General features: G+C 42.7%; 2 protein-coding genes across 2 annotated transcripts; one reads left to right on the top strand and one right to left on the bottom strand.

Moving 5' to 3' along the window:
* Window positions 1–1,749: 1,749 nt before the first annotated feature.
* On the top strand, window positions 1,750–14,620 carry hcfc1a (host cell factor C1a). Its single transcript, XM_029150921.3, has 28 exons — window positions 1,750–1,909; window positions 3,071–3,271; window positions 3,809–3,957; window positions 4,461–4,621; window positions 4,702–4,910; window positions 5,095–5,179; window positions 5,336–5,442; window positions 5,550–5,729; window positions 5,821–6,063; window positions 6,159–6,307; window positions 6,404–6,586; window positions 6,672–6,896; window positions 7,251–7,355; window positions 7,465–7,681; window positions 7,922–8,058; window positions 8,136–8,283; window positions 8,395–8,615; window positions 8,805–9,714; window positions 9,800–9,948; window positions 10,044–10,178; window positions 10,274–10,475; window positions 10,562–10,837; window positions 10,930–11,036; window positions 11,121–11,255; window positions 11,343–11,528; window positions 11,622–11,919; window positions 12,000–12,063; window positions 12,154–14,620. Exons 2-28 carry the CDS (start codon window positions 3,076–3,078, stop codon window positions 12,191–12,193), a joined length of 5,217 nt encoding a protein of 1,738 aa, XP_029006754.1. The 5' UTR covers window positions 1,750–1,909; window positions 3,071–3,075; the 3' UTR covers window positions 12,194–14,620.
* si:dkey-13a21.4 (uncharacterized protein LOC494576 homolog) lies at window positions 13,502–16,266 on the bottom strand. The gene is made up of 5 exons (XM_029150922.3): window positions 16,127–16,266; window positions 15,675–15,801; window positions 15,318–15,536; window positions 14,665–14,790; window positions 13,502–14,566 (listed from the first exon to the last, which is right to left on the bottom strand). The coding sequence occupies exons 1-5, from the start codon at window positions 16,180–16,182 to the stop codon at window positions 14,480–14,482; spliced, it is 615 nt and encodes a 204-aa protein (XP_029006755.1). The 5' UTR covers window positions 16,183–16,266; the 3' UTR covers window positions 13,502–14,479.
* Window positions 16,267–17,784: the final 1,518 nt, after the last annotated feature.

The raw sequence follows: 17,784 nt of genomic DNA, 5'->3' as shown, positions 1-17,784 counted from the left end.
AGGATCAAAAAATATTTATTTCAGTATACGTGTTCTTCTAAAATGTAGTTTATTGTTCTTCTCTTCTGCTACTATTTATCCCTAAATACTAGGTGTTATCGGCTGTGTCATGGTTTTCTTTATTCTCTGGATGTTACTGGTCCCAGGCGTTTCTGGTTTAGGCCTCTGGGTGACACTCTTATTCCACTCTGGATATGGGGCAATTTGATTTGCTTCCCTGCTCTTTGATTATTTACATTTTGTCCTGGTGTCTGGTCCTGTGACACTGCATTGTGTTTTGTGTGTCTGTGGTTCTATTTCATCATCAGAGGAAGAGCTACTAGTTTAAAATTAGTTCTAGGTACAGCAGCTACAATTCCATTTTAAATGTCTGATTCCTTTCCTTAATATTCTTTCTAATGAGATTTAAATTGTCTTTTAAAAGGCTTGTGTAATACTGCTCGAGATTGGTCTAGACATCTGTCTGAAGATTTTTTTCTGTAACATTTCTTAGTAAAATGTTTAATGAAAATCTTTTCACAACTGTGTCAAAGTACATTAAATTTGTTGTGACAGACTTTGACATTGAGTTTTGTTTGTGTAATAGCGTTATTGAGACTTTAAGTGCTGGACTATTTAAGGTCATTTGTTCAATGGCATGTCTGCAGACATTATATTGAATTCCAGGTAAGGCAGGCAGATTTACTGCTATGCAAATCGAACTGCTTGTTTGAGTTGCAGCCGCATACTATATAAATGCAACCCAAGTCTGTCACCTAACGCTCCTTCGGTGTACTGCAACAAGGGGGAGTAATTAATCCTGAAGTATGGACATGCGTAGCTCTCTGTGCACACGTCCGTTTGATTGGATCCAACTCTTTATGTTGTCGAACTTAAAATAGATAATTTATTGTTTTGCAATATAAAAAACGTGGTTTCTGTGGAAGTTTCATAGATTAACATTTAGAGCTTGATTAGAATCAAATGTTTTTTTCAGTGGCATTGATGCATTCTTCATTCTTTCAAGAATTGTTTCAGTGGTTTGGGGCCACTGGAAAACATTTATTGAAGTTTAACCTGTAACGGGAAAAACGCTTAGGCCACTTGTTTCTTTTTAGCTTCTAATCATTTTAAATTCCTGCAGCTACATTTTGTTAAATACACATCTAATAAAAACGTGCGTTCTTCAAAAAATACAAATAAACCATTGCAGTCAGTGTATTTCCCTCAAATCAAATTGCATATCTCATGTTTCATGTTATGGCATTTGAAATGTGACTGAACATATGCACAGTGTTTTGAAAACATTCCGACTGTTATTGATGGCGCTGTAATATTGCAGTGCTTGTATCGGTGGAGGGCGCACTCTAGGGGGTGTGGGCGTGGTAGACTTTCGTATGTCCTGGCGTAAAAATGTTAAAAATATGTGCCAGGGCACTAATACTGCTAATGTGTAAGTACATCTAAGTAAGTTTAAGAGGGAATAAAATGATCATTACCTACAGTAATAAAATGAAACTGGTTCTCGCACGGATGTCGCCATCTTTAGTATGGGACAATAAGCCTAGCGCAATAAGACAACTTTAAGCAAATTTAAAAAAAACTTGTCGTAGGTTTACTTTAAATATATTTCAAGTCCCCATTATAGCACTTAGTTGTAGAAGGCTTCAAATGCAGATTAATCCTGCAGTATAACAAACGCGGCGTATGCGTTTCTGGGTGAAATTGAGCGGGTCTTTGTCGGTGTCGCCATGTTTACTTTGGGTGACGCCAACTCTCTTCCATTTTCCTCCGCCTCTGGTTGTCAAGAAGATGGCAGCTTCCAGGCAGGCATGAGAGGAAATACTTCTTCACAAATCGAATGAATTTGGATTATTATCGCAAGATAAGACCACATACACGTGTTTTTGCAACTACTACATCGAATTAGGTAAGCAAATTTAAAATTTGTTTGCGTTTTTTTCGGTTTGTTATGCTTTGTTGTGACAAACCGCCCGGCCATTTTTCTTGTGGGAGCTGTAGAAGTAGGCCGATTGTCGAAAAGATGGCTGCTTCCAGAAACGGCATGAAACATAATAACACTATCTTTATGCAGTTTTATTCAGCGTAGCTACGTTTTAAACCCGTTTTTGCAACTGCACTCGTGTCAGGTAATGTGTGCATGTAGAAACAGCGCAAAATCGCATTGCATTTAATTGTAAAATTTGGCGACGCTTTGACAGATGCCAGCCGCTCAGCTAACGCTATTAGCTTGGGCAAATTAGGTTGAACAACTAGCCGCTAGTTCTAACGGGGTAAAGCTAATGCTGGTTTCGGCTTGAATGGTACTGTTGCACTTCAATATTTCGTTTATTTGAGCCATATGCTCGATTGATGCCCAGGTTTGTGGTTGATGGGGTGGTTAAATTACATTAGAAACATTTCCGTATTGTTAAAAACGTCCTTAAGTTGAATGCAGAGAAAGCTAAACCTACTAGCTACAATATGGCGACTCCCAGAGAAGCATGAAAATAGCCGACTCTTGCTAACGTCTTTAACTGTGGATTCAGTCTGGTTTACAGTTATGTGTTGGTTTACTTTGTTGGGCTGATATTGATATGTTGCGGTTGGGTCGCGGTGGTGTATTATTTTGACGAGCTGGGTGACTAGCTATCATGTATTTTTTCTTTTTCATTCGCTTCCGCCATTTTTCAGACTGGCAGTAGCGTTAGCGGGTGTTTGTTGTTTGCAAGATGGCGGCTTCCATGGATTGAATTCAATGGTTAGACAGAACCGAGATAAAACTTGAAGTTTTGAGGATTCCGTGGATATATTAGCACAACTCTAACGGCAAACATATGTATCTTATTGTAAACGAGTAGCTGTATAAACGTCTAAACTCTGATCCTGCTTTTTGTTATGAACGCGTTGACTAACCAAAGCTAACTGCTAGCTAATCAACTGTTAGGATTTCTTCCTGCTTGGCTGCACAAACTGTTTCAGAAGTTAACTAGTGTTCGCTCGGTGATTATTTTAATCAAGACGTTGATTTAAACCATTACAATATATTAAGAAGTTCGGGTAAATAAGCCTTTATCATTCCTCCTAACAGAAATCATGTCTGCCCCTGGCTCCGCGGTGTCTGGGACCACGGCGTCGGTTCTGCAGCCGCGGTGGAAACGGGTCCTCGGATGGTCCGGTCCTGTTCCCCGGCCTAGACATGGACATAGAGCCGTTGCTATAAAGGAGCTCATGGTTGTGTTTGGCGGTGGAAATGAAGGCATTGTGGATGAATTACACGTATACAACACCGGTAAGATCAACTCTGCATGTATGACTTCACTGAATGTTCTTTAGTGGTACTACATATCTTAAAGCAGTAGGTGAACACATGAAACACCCCACATTGCATTTGGATAACTGAGTAAGACACCCAGCATAATTTTAGTTTGTTTTATTAGAATTGACTGATTCGTGATGTGCAAAACTAAGTAGCGTGTAGGCCTCAGTAGGCCGAGCTGGTGTGGGTCGGATGAAACTTTGCCCCCTCTGCTGGAGAAATTGTTTAGTGCACGCAAAAAAGGCGGGCTAAAATAAAATGGATGATGCTGATTGACTTTTGCACATTGTCCTCACAGTTCCCTGTACCTTAACTATTACTACATAATATTTATTTACTATATCTTCCCATGTGTATATATGCAGGCTTTGATTAGTGTATGATGGCATTTTATTTGTTCAAAATGACCATATTATGTTATAAAGTTATACACGTGTCATAATTTGGGTTTGCTCAGTGTCAGTAACAATCTGCTCATTATGTTACTGTCATTTTTGTTTTATTTTCTAGCAACAAACCAGTGGTTTATTCCAGCGGTCCGTGGCGATATACCACCAGGGTGTGCTGCATATGGTTTTGTGTGTGATGGCACAAGATTGCTGGTGTTTGGTGGAATGGTAGAGTATGGAAAATACAGCAACGATCTATATGAACTACAGGTAAATGTTCTATAGTAACAGCAATTGCTCTAATAACTTTTATATATTGACAATATACTCACAATGTTTGTTATTTTAATTCAAACTCGGTTGGTACAAGCCTGGCTGTTTTATAAGCAAGGACACAACAATAATAAAGCCAACTTGATGTTATCTGACTATTTGCGTGGCTGCATCTAGGCCTGTCTCTTGCATCAGTGGTTGTTATAATAGGAAAAGTACATTCATGTTCAGTCTACATTTTCACAGAAGCAGTCAACAAGTGGTTAATTTTATCGTCGTACCATCCCAGTTTTAAGCTTGTTTATGTAAAACCGCTTGGTGTGATGAAGCTACAGGCAGTGATAGCGAACATGTTAACAGAGTATTGTGCATTTGTTGTGATGTTTATTGTAGCAGTACATTGGATAATTCTATCTAATGCCTATACTCTCATAATTCTTAACTGAATCGGAATTGATATGGACTGCTGATATGGACTCAAATTGCTGTTTCTTATACAGGCCAGCAGATGGGAATGGAAAAAGTTGAAGGCCAAAAACCCAAAGAATGGGCCACCCCCATGTCCACGTCTGGGCCATAGTTTTTCCTTGGTGGGCAATAAATGCTACTTGTTTGGTGGGTTAGCCAATGACAGTGAGGACCCAAAAAACAACATTCCCAGGTACATTTTCTCAGCATGTGCTACTTCATTGCGTTGTTGCCTTAAATTAAAATTACAACATCTCTATTTTTAATTCCTAGATACCTAAACGACCTGTACACGCTTGAGCTTCGTGCAGGTTCCAATGTGGTTGGATGGGATATTCCAATCACTTATGGAGTTTTGCCACCTCCTCGAGAGAGCCACACTGCTGTGGTTTACACAGAAAAGACAAGCAGGAAATCTCGGCTCATAATCTATGGAGGGATGAGTGGCTGTCGGCTTGGAGATTTGTGGACCCTTGATATTGGTAAGGTTCTAGAGTGTAAATTACAAAATAATGGCACTAAAGTTTAGATGCTTCAATAACAATAACGAGAATAATAAGATTAAAAATATAAGTCATGTTTCACTTATATATGATATGAGTTCACTGAGTGCTAGAAGTGACTGATGTGTCTTTGTAACGTTTGTCTGCTTGTTGTTACTTCCAGATACTCTGACATGGAACAAACCATCAGTAAGTGGCACAGCACCACTTCCCAGAAGCCTTCACTCTGCTACCACCATCACAAACAAGTGAGACAAGTTCTTTAATTCTGCAACTTCTTGATGTTTCTTTTGTTTTGTTTTTTTTTTAATTCAAATTCTTAGTAGAACAAGTTGTGCTTGTTTTACTTGTGCTACTAGTTCTAGCAATATTTAACTCACTCTTTTCAATTTTTAACTTTGCAGGATGTATGTTTTTGGAGGATGGGTTCCTTTGGTAATGGATGATGTCAAAGTGGCCACACACGAGAAGGAGTGGAAGTGCACGAACACTCTTGCTTGCCTAAATCTCGGTTCGTCTAACCTTTTATTTGCGTAACTAGATCTTTATTATAGCATAGAATTTCAAATTTTATGCCAAATTGATAACTGATTTTAATTATTGTCCCATATTTTTTAGACTCCATGTGTTGGGAATCAGTGTTAATGGATACTCTTGAAGACAACATCCCAAGGGCCCGCGCTGGCCATTGTGCTGTGGCCATCAATTCCAGACTCTACGTTTGGAGTGGCCGTGATGGTTACCGTAAAGCTTGGAACAACCAGGTCTGTTGTAAAGACCTCTGGTACCTGGAAACAGGTAGGTGGACTTTGTGTAATAAGTGTAAGAGTGACTTTAGTTTCTCTGGTTGTCATATAGTGTCAATGTTAAATTTAATGTATTTCCACAGAGCGGCCACATGCCCCTGCCAGGGTTCAGTTAGTCCGTGCCAACACAAACTCTTTGGAGGTGAGCTGGGGTGCAGTCTCCACTGCTGACACCTACTTACTGCAGCTGCAGAAGTATGACATCCCTGCAACTCCAGCTGCAGCCTCACCAGCAATGAGTGCAACCCCGTCACAGCCTGTAAACTCTCCGAAGAGCCCTGCACCAGCTGCTGCAGCTCCTTCAGCACAGAGTCTACCACAGACAGGTATTACGACTTTCAAGGCTGTTGTTGCCTGTAAACCAGGAAACTTAACAACTGCCAAAACCTTGTTCATAATGTTTAATTGTTTTATTTAACAGCTGTCTTGAAGGTTGCAGCCCAACAGTCTACCACAGGAACATCTGTTGTCACAGTCCGCCCCAGCCAGCCTGGGAAATCCCCAGTCACTGTGACATCCCTTCCTCCAGGTGTTCGCATGGTTGTGCCTGCTCAGACCACACAAGGATCGGTAATAACAATTTTACCTAGCATGTTGTTGATATATATATATATATATTTTACATGGACAAATAGATCAACAATGTCTTCCTTTGTATCTTCTCAGCCAATCGGCAGTAGCCCTCAGATGAGTGGCATGGCAGCTTTAGCTGCAGCTGCTGCCGCGACACAAAAGATCCCACCCTCCTCTGCAGGCACTGTGCTCAATGTTCCTGCAGGTGCCACCATTCTCAAAACGGTAGCTGTGTCCCCTGGCACAACCACAGTAAAAGTGGCCTCTCCAGTCATGGTAAATAGTAAAATTAATTTGTAAATTCCCTATTTCTCATTGTGAGCTCAGTCACACATCAGTTCCTAAAATGTATTGCTTGTAGGTCAGCAACCCAGCCACTCGAATGTTGAAAACAGCTGCTGCCCAAGTTGGTACAGCAACTGCATCCTCTCCCGCCACCACCACCAGACCCATCATCACTGTGCACAAGTCTGGTGCAGTAACGGTGGCTCAGCAGGCCCAGGTGGTCACCACTGTGGTAGGAGGAGTAACAAAGACTATCACTCTGGTCAAGAGTCCCCTCACCATGGGCAGCAGTGGCACTCTGGTAAGAGAACAGTATTCTGTGAAAAATTCTGTAGCACGTACAATATTCAGTGACCTATTTGAAGAGCACCCTATAAACTGTGTTATGTAAATTTCTTGGTCAAGCGTTGACAGCAACAACGTGGTGCTTTTAATCAGGTGGTGGGGGGAGTGAAGTCTGCCCTACACTGACTGTTCTAGACTATAGACAACAACAGGGAGCATGATGTTAGTGTGCTGCATGACTGTTGGTCAGTTAGTGTTGGAATGAAGCCTAGAGCCACTAGTTTGGTTGTTCACATTCCTACCGAACTCCCTGTGCTGTCCGATGTTTTTTGGCACCTCATGAACTTGAGTCTCTTTCCTATGTCGGCAGATCTCCAACCTTGGCAAGATGATGTCTGTGGTACAAACAAAGCCAGTGCAGACATCAGCTGTCACAGGCCAGGCCTCCACTAACCCTCTCACACAGATCATACAGGTCAGCTATCTGCATAAGCGCAGGAAAAACAGGAAGCAGCTTAAAACCCTGAGTCAGACACCAGATTTCTTTTCCAGGCAGTTTCCATAATTTGTGTCTTTCTTTTCAGACAAAGGGTCCCCTCCCAGCAGGAACTATCCTGAAGTTGGTTACCTCTGCAGATGGTAAACCTACAACCATTATTACCACTTCCCAGGCAGGAGGCACAGGAAACAAGCCCACTATTCTCAACATCAGCGGCGTCTCGCCTACCACCACTAAGCAGGGCACCACCATCATTAAGACCATCCCCATGTCAGCCATTATGACCCAACCAGGAGCTACAGGTCAGAACTTTTTTTTGTGTCACAGCTGCAAATAAGCCAAACCTTTCAAAACTATTTTTAGTATTTAGTATTATATTATGAGTTTGGAAACAAGTTCAGGAATTTTGTCTATTATTAGAACAGCTTTAGTGATGGCCTGCCCTAAGTAGTAATGATTTGTGGACTATTGTGTATTAAATCATTGAAATAAATTTGAATTCTCAGGAATTATATTTCTAACATAAATGTTTGTCATTACAGGTGTGACGAGCAGTGCAGGAATGAAAACACCAATCACAATCCTTACCACGAAGGTAATGACGACCGGAACTGCTGGTAAAATCATCACCGCAGTGCCCAAACTTGCTACTGCAGCTGGCCAGCAGGGATTGACACAGGTACGTTTGCTCAACGTGTCCACTAGTCCTTCTATCTTGTATAGTTCAGTTAAAAACTAATGCCTGTCTATCTGTAGGTGGTTTTGAAGGGTGCTCCCGGGCAACCAGGGACTATTTTGCGCACTGTGCCCATGAGCACAGTGGGTGGTGTTCGACTTGTTACACCAGTGACCGTGTCTGCTGTTAAGCCCACTGTCACGACTCTGGTTGTCAAGGGGACTACTGGTAAGAGTAATCATGTCTTTGTTGTAAAATAACTTACAGTTGAGTTATGTAATTATTTTATACTGTAGCCATGGCTTTTTCTAATGTTTATGCCACTTGTCTGTTTCCAAGGTGTCACCACTCTTGGGACAGTCACTGGTACAGTCTCTACTAGCCTGGCAGGAGCTACCGTGGACAGCTCCAATGCTTCTCTAGTGACTCCTATCACCACACTGGGAACCATTGCTACCCTGTCCAGCCAGGTCATTAACCCAACTGCCATAACTGTGTCAGCCGCTCAGACCAGTCTGACCTCTGCCTCCACACTGCCCTCCTCAACAATGACAGTACAGGTAAGTCAGCTTTTTTTTTCTTTTTTAAATATAGCTCATTGATCAGAAAGATGAGAAAAGCAGTATCAACTAAGCTTTTAATTTCTGAACCTTTGCCTCTTGAAAAAGCAACCTTGATTCTCAAAGCCATAAAGAATTACATGTAACATGTATGCCATGAAAAAATAAACATTGCTGTCCTGTCTCCAGAACCAGCCCACACAGGTAACTCTGATAACAACTCCAAGTGGAGTAGAAGCTCAGCCAGTGCAGGATTTGCCAGTGTCCATCTTGGCTTCACCAACCTCGGAGCAGCCTAGCTCCACTGAAGCTGCAGCTGGAGAAGGTTCTGGGACTGTCACTCTGGTATGCTCCAATCCACCCTGTGAGACCCACGAGACAGGAACCACCAACACGGCCACCACCTCCTCTGCCACCATTGGAGCAGGACAGGTCTGCTCCAACCCGCCTTGTGAGACCCACGAGACAGGAACCACCAACACGGCCACCACCTCCTCTGCTACAATTGGAGCAGGACAGGTCTGCTCCAACCCGCCTTGTGAGACCCACGAGACAGGAACCACCAACACGGCCACCACATCCTCTGCTACAATTGGAGCAGGTCAGGTCTGCTCTAATCCACCATGTGAGACCCATGAAACGGGCACCACCAACACAGCCACAACTGCATCTTCAAACATGTCTGCACTGCGGATGTGCTCCAACCCACCACGCGAGACCCATGAAACTGGGACAACTAACACAGCGACTACAGCGTCCTCTAACATGGGGGGCGTCCAGCAGGTGTGCTCCAACCCACCATGTGAGACCCACGTGACCGGTACCACCAACACACCCACCCAGTCGTCATCAAACATGAGTGCAGACCAGACAAGCACAGTACAGAGAGTGTGCTCCAACCCGCCCTGTGAAACCCATGAGACAGGAACCACAAACACCCCGTCCACAGCTACCTCCAGCATGGGAGGTGACCAGACCAGTTCTGCTTCAGGCCTTGTCCAAAGAGTGTGCTCCAACCCACCCTGTGAAACACATGAGACTGGAACCACCAACACAGCCACCACTGCAACCTGCAGTATGGACACAGGTGAAGGCACAGGTACGTTTATACTTGGCAGTGATACCCAGTACATGTAATTAAATAAATAACTGCTATCAAGCACACTTAAATATTTTTTCCCCAGCAGCCCAGCAGACAGAGGAGGGAGGAGAAGGTACCAGCAGCACAGAAGCAGCCTCTACTACTGCAGCAGCTGGCATGGTCACCACCACCCAGGGCAGGGCCATCACTACTGTCACTCAGTCTACACCAGCACCTGGACCTTCAGTACCTGTAAGAATAGCACAAACTCACTGACAGACTGACACGTGTGCATAGTAGTAACATTTGCAGTTTTTCTGACATAGAAATAATTTTTCTGTCTCCAGTCGATTTCCTCAATCACAGAGGGTGTGAGTACTGCTGCAAGCTCTACTGATGAACCAATGCACACCGATGAAGCAGCCTCAGCAGAAGCTGCACCAACAGAGGAGGGAGCTACAGCTATGGAGACACAAGCGGAAGTAAGTCCAGTATATAGTTTACAAAAAGCATGGAATTGTGAATTATTATTTATTTCCCCCACTAATTTGGTTAAATGTTTGATGTGTTCTTTTAGGGAGAAGCAGCAACAGCTTTGAACCTGCCCTCGGAGCTGATGTCTGAGGGTCAGGGAGCCACACTCATGGTGACTGGACTGTCGGACGAAGAGCTGGCTGTGACGGCAGCGGCAGAGGCTGCTGCTCAGGCTGCAGCCACTGAAGAAGCCCAGGCCCTCGCTATCCAGGCAGTCCTCCAGGCAGCTCAGCAAGCAGTTATGAGTGAGTTGGTTTGTTTATGTATTGAGCAGTGGCACCAAGAAAGCTGACATGGTTGTGGTTAATCCAAAAACACTTTGTGTTCACAGATGAAGGTGATTCTACTGGTGAGAGTCAGCAACCCACGAATATCCCCATCATGTTGACCCAGCAGGAGCTTGCAGCGCTGGTACAACAGCAGCAGCAGCTGCAGGAAGCGCAAGCTGCGGCCCAGCAGGCCACTGTGGACACAAGCTTACCCACTGAGGGCCTCGCTCCAGCCGATAGCCTCAATGATCCGTCTGTTGAGAGCAATGGCCACAACGAGATGGCTGCTGCAGTCACTAGTGCTGTGGCCTCCTTGTTGCCACGTACCACTGCTGAGAGTAAGATTTTGTTTAAAAGCAAAAGCTTTGTTTTCTTATGTTGTATGCTATACTAAGAACCATTTTACTTGTGTTACCTCTGCACTTCACAGCACTTGCTCCATCAAGTACATTTGCACCATCTGTATCAGTGGCAAGTCCAGCCAAGCTTCAAGCAGCAGCCGCACTTGCAGAAGTCGCCAATGGCATTGAGGGAGAGGTGAGGTGTAAATACGATGCTTTAAGATGTCTGTCTGGTTTGGACAGTGAATCATTTACTGTTTTGTTTTTTGCTCCCATACAGAAGCCAGCTCCTCTGCCAGCCCCAGTGAAGCCGGTTGTGAAGAAGGAGAACCAATGGTTTGATGTTGGAATTGTAAAAGTGACCAATATGGTTGTCACACATTTCTATGTGCCAGCAGACGACTCCCTAGGCGACGTAAGTGTGCCAGGAAACTGATTTCATGCTCTGAAGATCGTACAAAAGATTTGTTGAAGTTGTTTCTAATTGGTTTCTGTTTAACAGGATGACTCTGGTGTCATACCCGACTATAGCCAGATGAAGAAAATGGAGCTGCAGCCTGGAACGGCTTACAAGTTCCGTGTTGCTGGAATCAATGCTTGTGGTCGTGGTTCTTTCTCAGAGATCTCTGCTTTCAAGACTTGTCTACCAGGCTTCCCAGGAGCACCATGTGCCATCAAAATCAGCAAGGTAAACACACACACGACATGTCTGCTGAGTGACGCACCTGTTCTCCAGAGCCGTTCTTTCAATCACTAAATTGTATTTCCTTTTCCTCCTTAGAGCCCAGATGGTGCCCATCTGACATGGGAACCACCAAATGTGACATCAGGGAAGATCATTGAGTATTCCGTGTACCTGGCCATCCAGAGTAACCAGACAGCTGAAGCTAAGGCCTCCACCCCGGCGCAGTTAGCCTTCATGCGAGTGTACTGTGGACCCAACCCTTCTTGCTTGGTGCAGTCGTCCAGCCTCTCAAATGCCCACATCGACTACACAACTAAGCCAGCCATCATCTTCCGCATTGCCGCCCGCAACGAGAAGGGTTATGGTCCAGCCACTCAAGTTCGATGGCTACAAGGTGAGAGGAGAAATCTATACCTACAATGCATAGTAACTAATGGGTCACAGCTTCACTATTAACCTTTTTCTGTTTTGTAGAATCTGGCAAAGATGCAGCCTCGGCAAAACCGGCCGCCAAAAGACCAGGCACCTCTCCTGATACGTAAGTACAGTGTCCACACAAGCTCAGCATTAACATGGAACAAGTGAATAAATCATGCACAACTTATTTTGGTTTTATGTTCTCCTGCAGTAAGGCTACTGGTCCAAAGAAAGCAAGGACAGACCAGTGAGGTTGCCCAGAGTCTCCTCCCAGTCCTTTGTCCCCCCTTTTTTTTTTTTTTTTTTCCCTTTTTCTCCCCACTCGCTGTTCTTTTCTGAGGAAGAGTGACCGTCACCCTCCTCCTCATCCTAATTCTCATCCTACCCTCCAGTCTCAGATCAAGACCACAATGGAAGCAGAACAACCATATGAAGCCAAGATGAGAGTCAATCTGAGAGATGTTTCTGTAGATAAACCCTCTTTTTTCTCCTCGTTATGTTGGTCGTACTATTTTTAGAACAACACAAACTTAGAAGCACATTATCTTTTTCAGTCACATCCCCTTCATCCTTTAACATCTACTTTTGGCTTGTTTCAGTAGTTCAGCTCTATAGAGAAGCATTTCACCAACTGGGAGCCAGCCTAAGCGCAATGTTACCTTTTTTTTTCTTCCTATGTTTTGTGAATCTTGGGGGGGATGTAGAGAGAGACTACAAAAAATGATGTACAGTGTTGAAAAGGTTGTGGAGGCATTAGTTAAGATGAGAGGAAAAATTGGTATGGAAACAAATAAAGCACTTGTCCTCAATGAAAGAGGACATAATTTTTTTCCTTTTTTCTCTAAACAAATTAATTCATTGAGAACCAAGTCTGTACAGTCATCATACTGGACTCCAGTCTCCTGGTAAATGTCATCACTGTGCGCTTTTTACCCCAAGATGAGGACTGGTGGCCGACACTTCGAAGTGGACAGAAAACGAATGACAAAGGAAGAGATTTGTAGAGATTGAATGACAGACTTTGCTAGAACTGAGACTTGCAGCACACACAGAAAAAAAAATCTTTCAAAATCTTCCCAAAAAATTAGCAAGCAATGTCGCAAAAGATCTTTTGTGTAGTTTATTTTTGTATTTTTTAAGCTTTTTTTTCTCCTGTGTGTATGTGTATGTTGTGTGCATTTTTAAAAGAAATAATCAGTTTTTTTAACTGTTGTTCATCCCCATAGTTTGTGTTCATGGGAAGTTGGAGTTGGGTGGCCATGTTGAGCTTGCCACTATATTTTTAAACAATCTTCATTCAGTTGGTCGTATGTTCTTGTTGTTAACAGATGGTATTGGAAGAGAGAATGACTTTTGTATTTGTTCCAAGTAGAACCACGGAGGTTATAGGCCGGAGGAAAATTTGAAGTGGACCCAGGGAGGAGAGTTTTTACTTTGTTTACTATTCAATGCTTGTCGTTTTGTTTGCCAAACATGGAATGAGGAAAAATAACATCCAGTCTCTTCATACCTGTCCCCTTTAATATCCCCATCAGTTTTCCTATGCTTTTTATGCTCATGAATGTGGTGTCTCACCTCTTCTTTAATTTTTAGAATGGCAAATTATATTAGTAGAGCTATTTTTCCCTATCCTATTGATGTATGTGAATCCATTTAATAAATTTTAATTTTTTTTCTTTCACGGCTCTGTATTTCCGACTACAGATGGTGTGCAAGCTAACTGTGACATGTAAAACCCGTATGTCTTTGAATGAGGATGTCTTGGGAAGAGAGCTTACATAGCCGGAGTGTACTCACTTGTAAATTAGTTCGTTCATAGAGCAAGAATAAAACAAACAAAAAAAAAAAAACATCTTGGCCTTTTATATAATTACCTGTAACAAACTGTTTTTACATGTTGGTCATCTCTTGATTGCCTTTTGTGTCTTTACTTATAAAAGAAACAAATATATATACAAATATATATATATATATAGTCTCCCTGATCCCTTTTGTCAAGCTGATTCACTGTAGGAGTCTGAATCACTGCTAGGTTCATTACAATCCAATTAAAAGGGAGGAGGTTTCTGGCTGGACATGAGTGTATATCTACTTTCTAAGGGCAGATTCAGTTGTGATGGTAATGGCCAAGAAGGAAAACCGGAGCCAAGGTTTCCGCATTTCCGGCCTCTTTGTGGCTCGCGCCTTGGTCTCCGTCTGTGGTTCCTCCTGATTTCTTTCTAGAAACGAGCTTTCTCTTCATATGCATTCATAATTTTGTGCGTGTCAGTGTGTCTGTTGAACAATACTAGACATGCATGCAAAAGCAGTGTATTTTAGTAGTGATGCCTTAAGTTAGACCATAAGCTGAAGGTTCTCAGAAAAGAAAAAAAAAAACATTAATAAGTTTGTTCCTCTCTCCATGTGTTATACAGTTGTGTCCTTTCCTTCCACAGTACCTTTGCTGGGTCACTATTTTTGCACCCTCGTTAGATAGGTCATCATCCGCAGTGCCGAGGTCTCTGAACTTTTCCCTCCCACGCTGGGACGAGTGCTGCTCAGCACTCACAGGTGTTGTGAGTTTCTCTCGGCTGTTTGCAGGTTATCTGGAAATGTCCTGTATTTTCCAATGTGTGTTTTTTGTACTGTAGGGAGTAATGTATCTTTTATCATCAAAAAATAAACATGTTAAACATAAAGTGGCTTCGCGTGATTCTTCCCCGAGTGGAGGGAACGCAGTCACCTGCTGTAGAGCAGCCTGGGCTGCTCTCAGAAAGGGTTTTTCCACGTCCACGTCGTCCTTGGCGCTTCCTTCAAAGTATTCTGCTCCCGTGTCCTCGCACCACTGCCGGGCCATTCTACCAGACACCTGAAACCAAGGGCAAGGCCTCTTGACTAGTCAGATCACACAACTACTCTGGAGAAATCTGACCAGTCCCTCTTCTACTTCTATATACATGTACAGCTGCAGAATCCTAAAACTAATCACTCTGAGCTCCTTGAGTTAATTATTACCTTCACGCCAAACATTTCACACTATCATATCTAAGTGCTGATAGTCTTGGATGAGTTGCAAAACATTTAAAGGCCTTATCAGTCTCTCCTAGTAGGAAGTACGCTACCACCTGTGTGACTGAATCATAAACATTTCAAACTATTACATTTTATTGCATGATTGTATATATTTGAATACAGCCCATCATTATGCACGTGGATACAATGATGCGCAGGAGTGGTGACCGACCAGGTGTTTAATTCAGTCAAATTGGTTCAGTTAAAAATGATGAATGTTATAATAGTTGAATCAATCTATATATTATTAGAAACAACTGATTAAAGGGTGTTTGAGTGGCCAGATGTAATAAATATATTTCGTTTTCTAGCATTTTCACTGACCTCTCGGTCACTCAGGTCAGTCTTGTTGCCAAGGACAATGAAAGGGAAGTGTGATGGGTCCATGGGCTCACCCTGAACCAGAAACTCCTTCTTCCAGGCCTCCAGTGCCAAGAAACTGGCCTTGGATGTGACATCAAACACCAGCAGGCAGCAGTGGGCACCTCTGTACAGAGGGGTTCCCAGGGACTGGAACCTCTCTGTACCTGCTGTGTCCCAGATCTGACACAGACACACAGAGAAGAACACGGCAGAGCAGTCAAACTCCATCAGCTCAGACACACTGTGTAGGGAAAGGATCCTGTTCCCTCTCTGTGATTTGTGTCAGTCTGTGGCTGGAGACAATGACAGCCAAGTTACCTGCATGGTGACTGAGATCCCATCCACAGTGAGCAATTTGGAAAAGAAATCAGTCCCTATTGTTGCACGGTACATGTTGGTGAAGCGGTGATTCACATATCTGTTCATGAAGGAGGATTTTCCCACCCTGAGTAAACACACACACACACACACACACACACACACACACACACACACACACACACACACACACACACACACACACACACACACACAGCGCATTTGTGTGTACAATACTCTCTGAACTGCTTTTATTCATTAAACAAAACCTCAGCAATCGTTCTGTCACAGAATAACGGAGTACATTAGAACGTCCATTAGAGTGTCCACTATGATTTAAACTCAGGAATGAATCACTGTAAATGAAAGTGAAACAACTGTCAACGCAACATGAAAAATTTAGAATTTCTACTAAATTAAACAACAACGTCAGCAGAAGCTGGCTGACTTACCCTGAGTTTCCTATGAGGATTATTTTTAAGGTAACAGGACCTTTTCCTTCGCTCATTTTACTGGTAGTTCTCACCGGAGCGTCAGCTGAAGTTGCCTTCACGTGCTCCTCGTAAATCCGCCTTTCTGTGCGCGTCCCCACGCATGGCAGTGTACTGTTATATACTACTCTGCTCTACTAAAACAGATAAAACGTACTGGGGTCATTCTTGAAAATACCCTCTTTACTTGAAGAAAGGTTTTAAAATATATTTAGTCGTTTGTTTTAATAATATAATTGTTATCTAACAGCTCTGTCTGGTTGGCGTATAGAAGACCTCTGTCCTTTTTTCTCTGCCCTCAGAAGATAATGAACAGACGAATTGAAATAACATGTTAAACTTGAAATGGACTAAAAAGAAATATAGCACTTGGGAGTACGTGTGTGAAAGGTTATTGATAAATAAAATAATAAATTAATAAATTAATAATAAATTAAATTAATTACGAGTAGTTTTAGAAGTTAGCACTAGAGGGCGATACAGGCTTCAGGTGATTCACCTTTATCCACGAATTGTGTGTCACGACCTGCACTTCAGTGTTATTAAGAGTATTAATACTTACTAACAATGTCAATGATATTAGTGTCCAGCAATCACAAAACATAAAAAACAAAACCAGGCAATCAAATTTAATTTCTCACATTTTTCTCAGATTTTTATTTTTCTTAAAATAAAAAATTGATCTAATTTTTAAAATGTCTAATGTATAGAAATAATAATAATAATAATAATAATAATAACAATAATAATAATAATAATAATAATAATAATAATAATAATAATAATAATAATAATAATAATAATAATAATAATAATAATAATAATAATAATAATAATAATAATAATAACAACAACAGTTTTACATATCAGAGTCTTGTTGAGACTCTTGATGTCTATGTATGTATGTATGTATGTATGTATGTATGTTTATGTGTATGTGTGTGTGTGTGAGGGGTGGGGGGGGGGGGGTAAAAGAAAAAGAGAGAGAAGGAGAAAGAGAGGCACACACAGCCAGCGAGCTCTCCTGGGCATGTCACTGCAGCCCTGCTCAGCAGAGATAAGACCGCCGCCTACCCAGAGGCCTGTTTCTTGGGAATTACAAAGCTTTCCCCCAAAGTCTGCTGGCGACACACGACACCATCCGTCACCCGGCTACAACGGGCCCACACAACCTTCCAACTGTCCAATGACACATTCCACAGTCAGATCAAACTGTTTCTGTCATGATACTGCCACCAGAGCGGGCGTGGTGTGTGCCATTCTGTCTGTCGCTGTGTTTACACAGGCCCGTGGGGAACGTGGCACAACCACGGACGTGCTGCAACGTCCTATAGGTCTGAGTGTGTGTCGACAGCGGGCGGCTTGGCTTGTAATTCCTGGCCTCCTCCTCTCATCTTGATAACTTCTTATCAGAGCAGAGCAGCCCACTCACTCAGTGGCAGCAGCCATGTCCCTGCCCAGCTGTCCACGCTGCCACAGAGAGTGAGACCTCTTTCCCTGAACACTGGCTGCTGTTAAAACTTCCATTTATCATTATTGCAAAGGGAACTCTGAAAAGGAGACAACAAATGAATTAGAAAGATAAGAAAACGTTAAATTAGCAGCATCAAGTATTTGCA

The sequence above is a fragment of the Betta splendens genome, chromosome 5 (assembly GCF_900634795.4).
Source record: "Betta splendens chromosome 5, fBetSpl5.4, whole genome shotgun sequence".
Lineage (NCBI taxonomy): Eukaryota > Metazoa > Chordata > Actinopteri > Anabantiformes > Osphronemidae > Betta > Betta splendens.
The sequence above is the reverse complement of the archived record's forward strand: the minus strand, read 5'-3'. Positions and strand labels throughout refer to the sequence as shown.

Bases quoted from the DNA above. Each gene is read 5' to 3' on its own strand.
- si:dkey-13a21.4 (XM_029150922.3), bottom strand. From the start codon at position 16,182: ATGAGCGAAGGAAAAGGTCCTGTTACCTTAAAAATAATCCTCATAGGA. The intron at 15,537-15,674 runs GTAACTTGGCTG...TGTCTGTGTCAG, and splicing joins GGATCTCAGTCACCATGCAG to ATCTGGGACACAGCAGGTAC. The intron at 14,791-15,317 runs GTCAGTGAAAAT...CCTTGGTTTCAG, and splicing joins CTGACCTGAGTGACCGAGAG to GTGTCTGGTAGAATGGCCCG.
- hcfc1a (XM_029150921.3), top strand. From the start codon at position 3,076: ATGTCTGCCCCTGGCTCCGCGGTGTCTGGGACCACGGCGTCGGTTCTG. The intron at 5,180-5,335 runs GTGAGACAAGTT...TTAACTTTGCAG, and splicing joins GCTACCACCATCACAAACAA to GATGTATGTTTTTGGAGGAT. The intron at 6,064-6,158 runs GTATTACGACTT...TTTATTTAACAG, and splicing joins ACAGAGTCTACCACAGACAG to CTGTCTTGAAGGTTGCAGCC.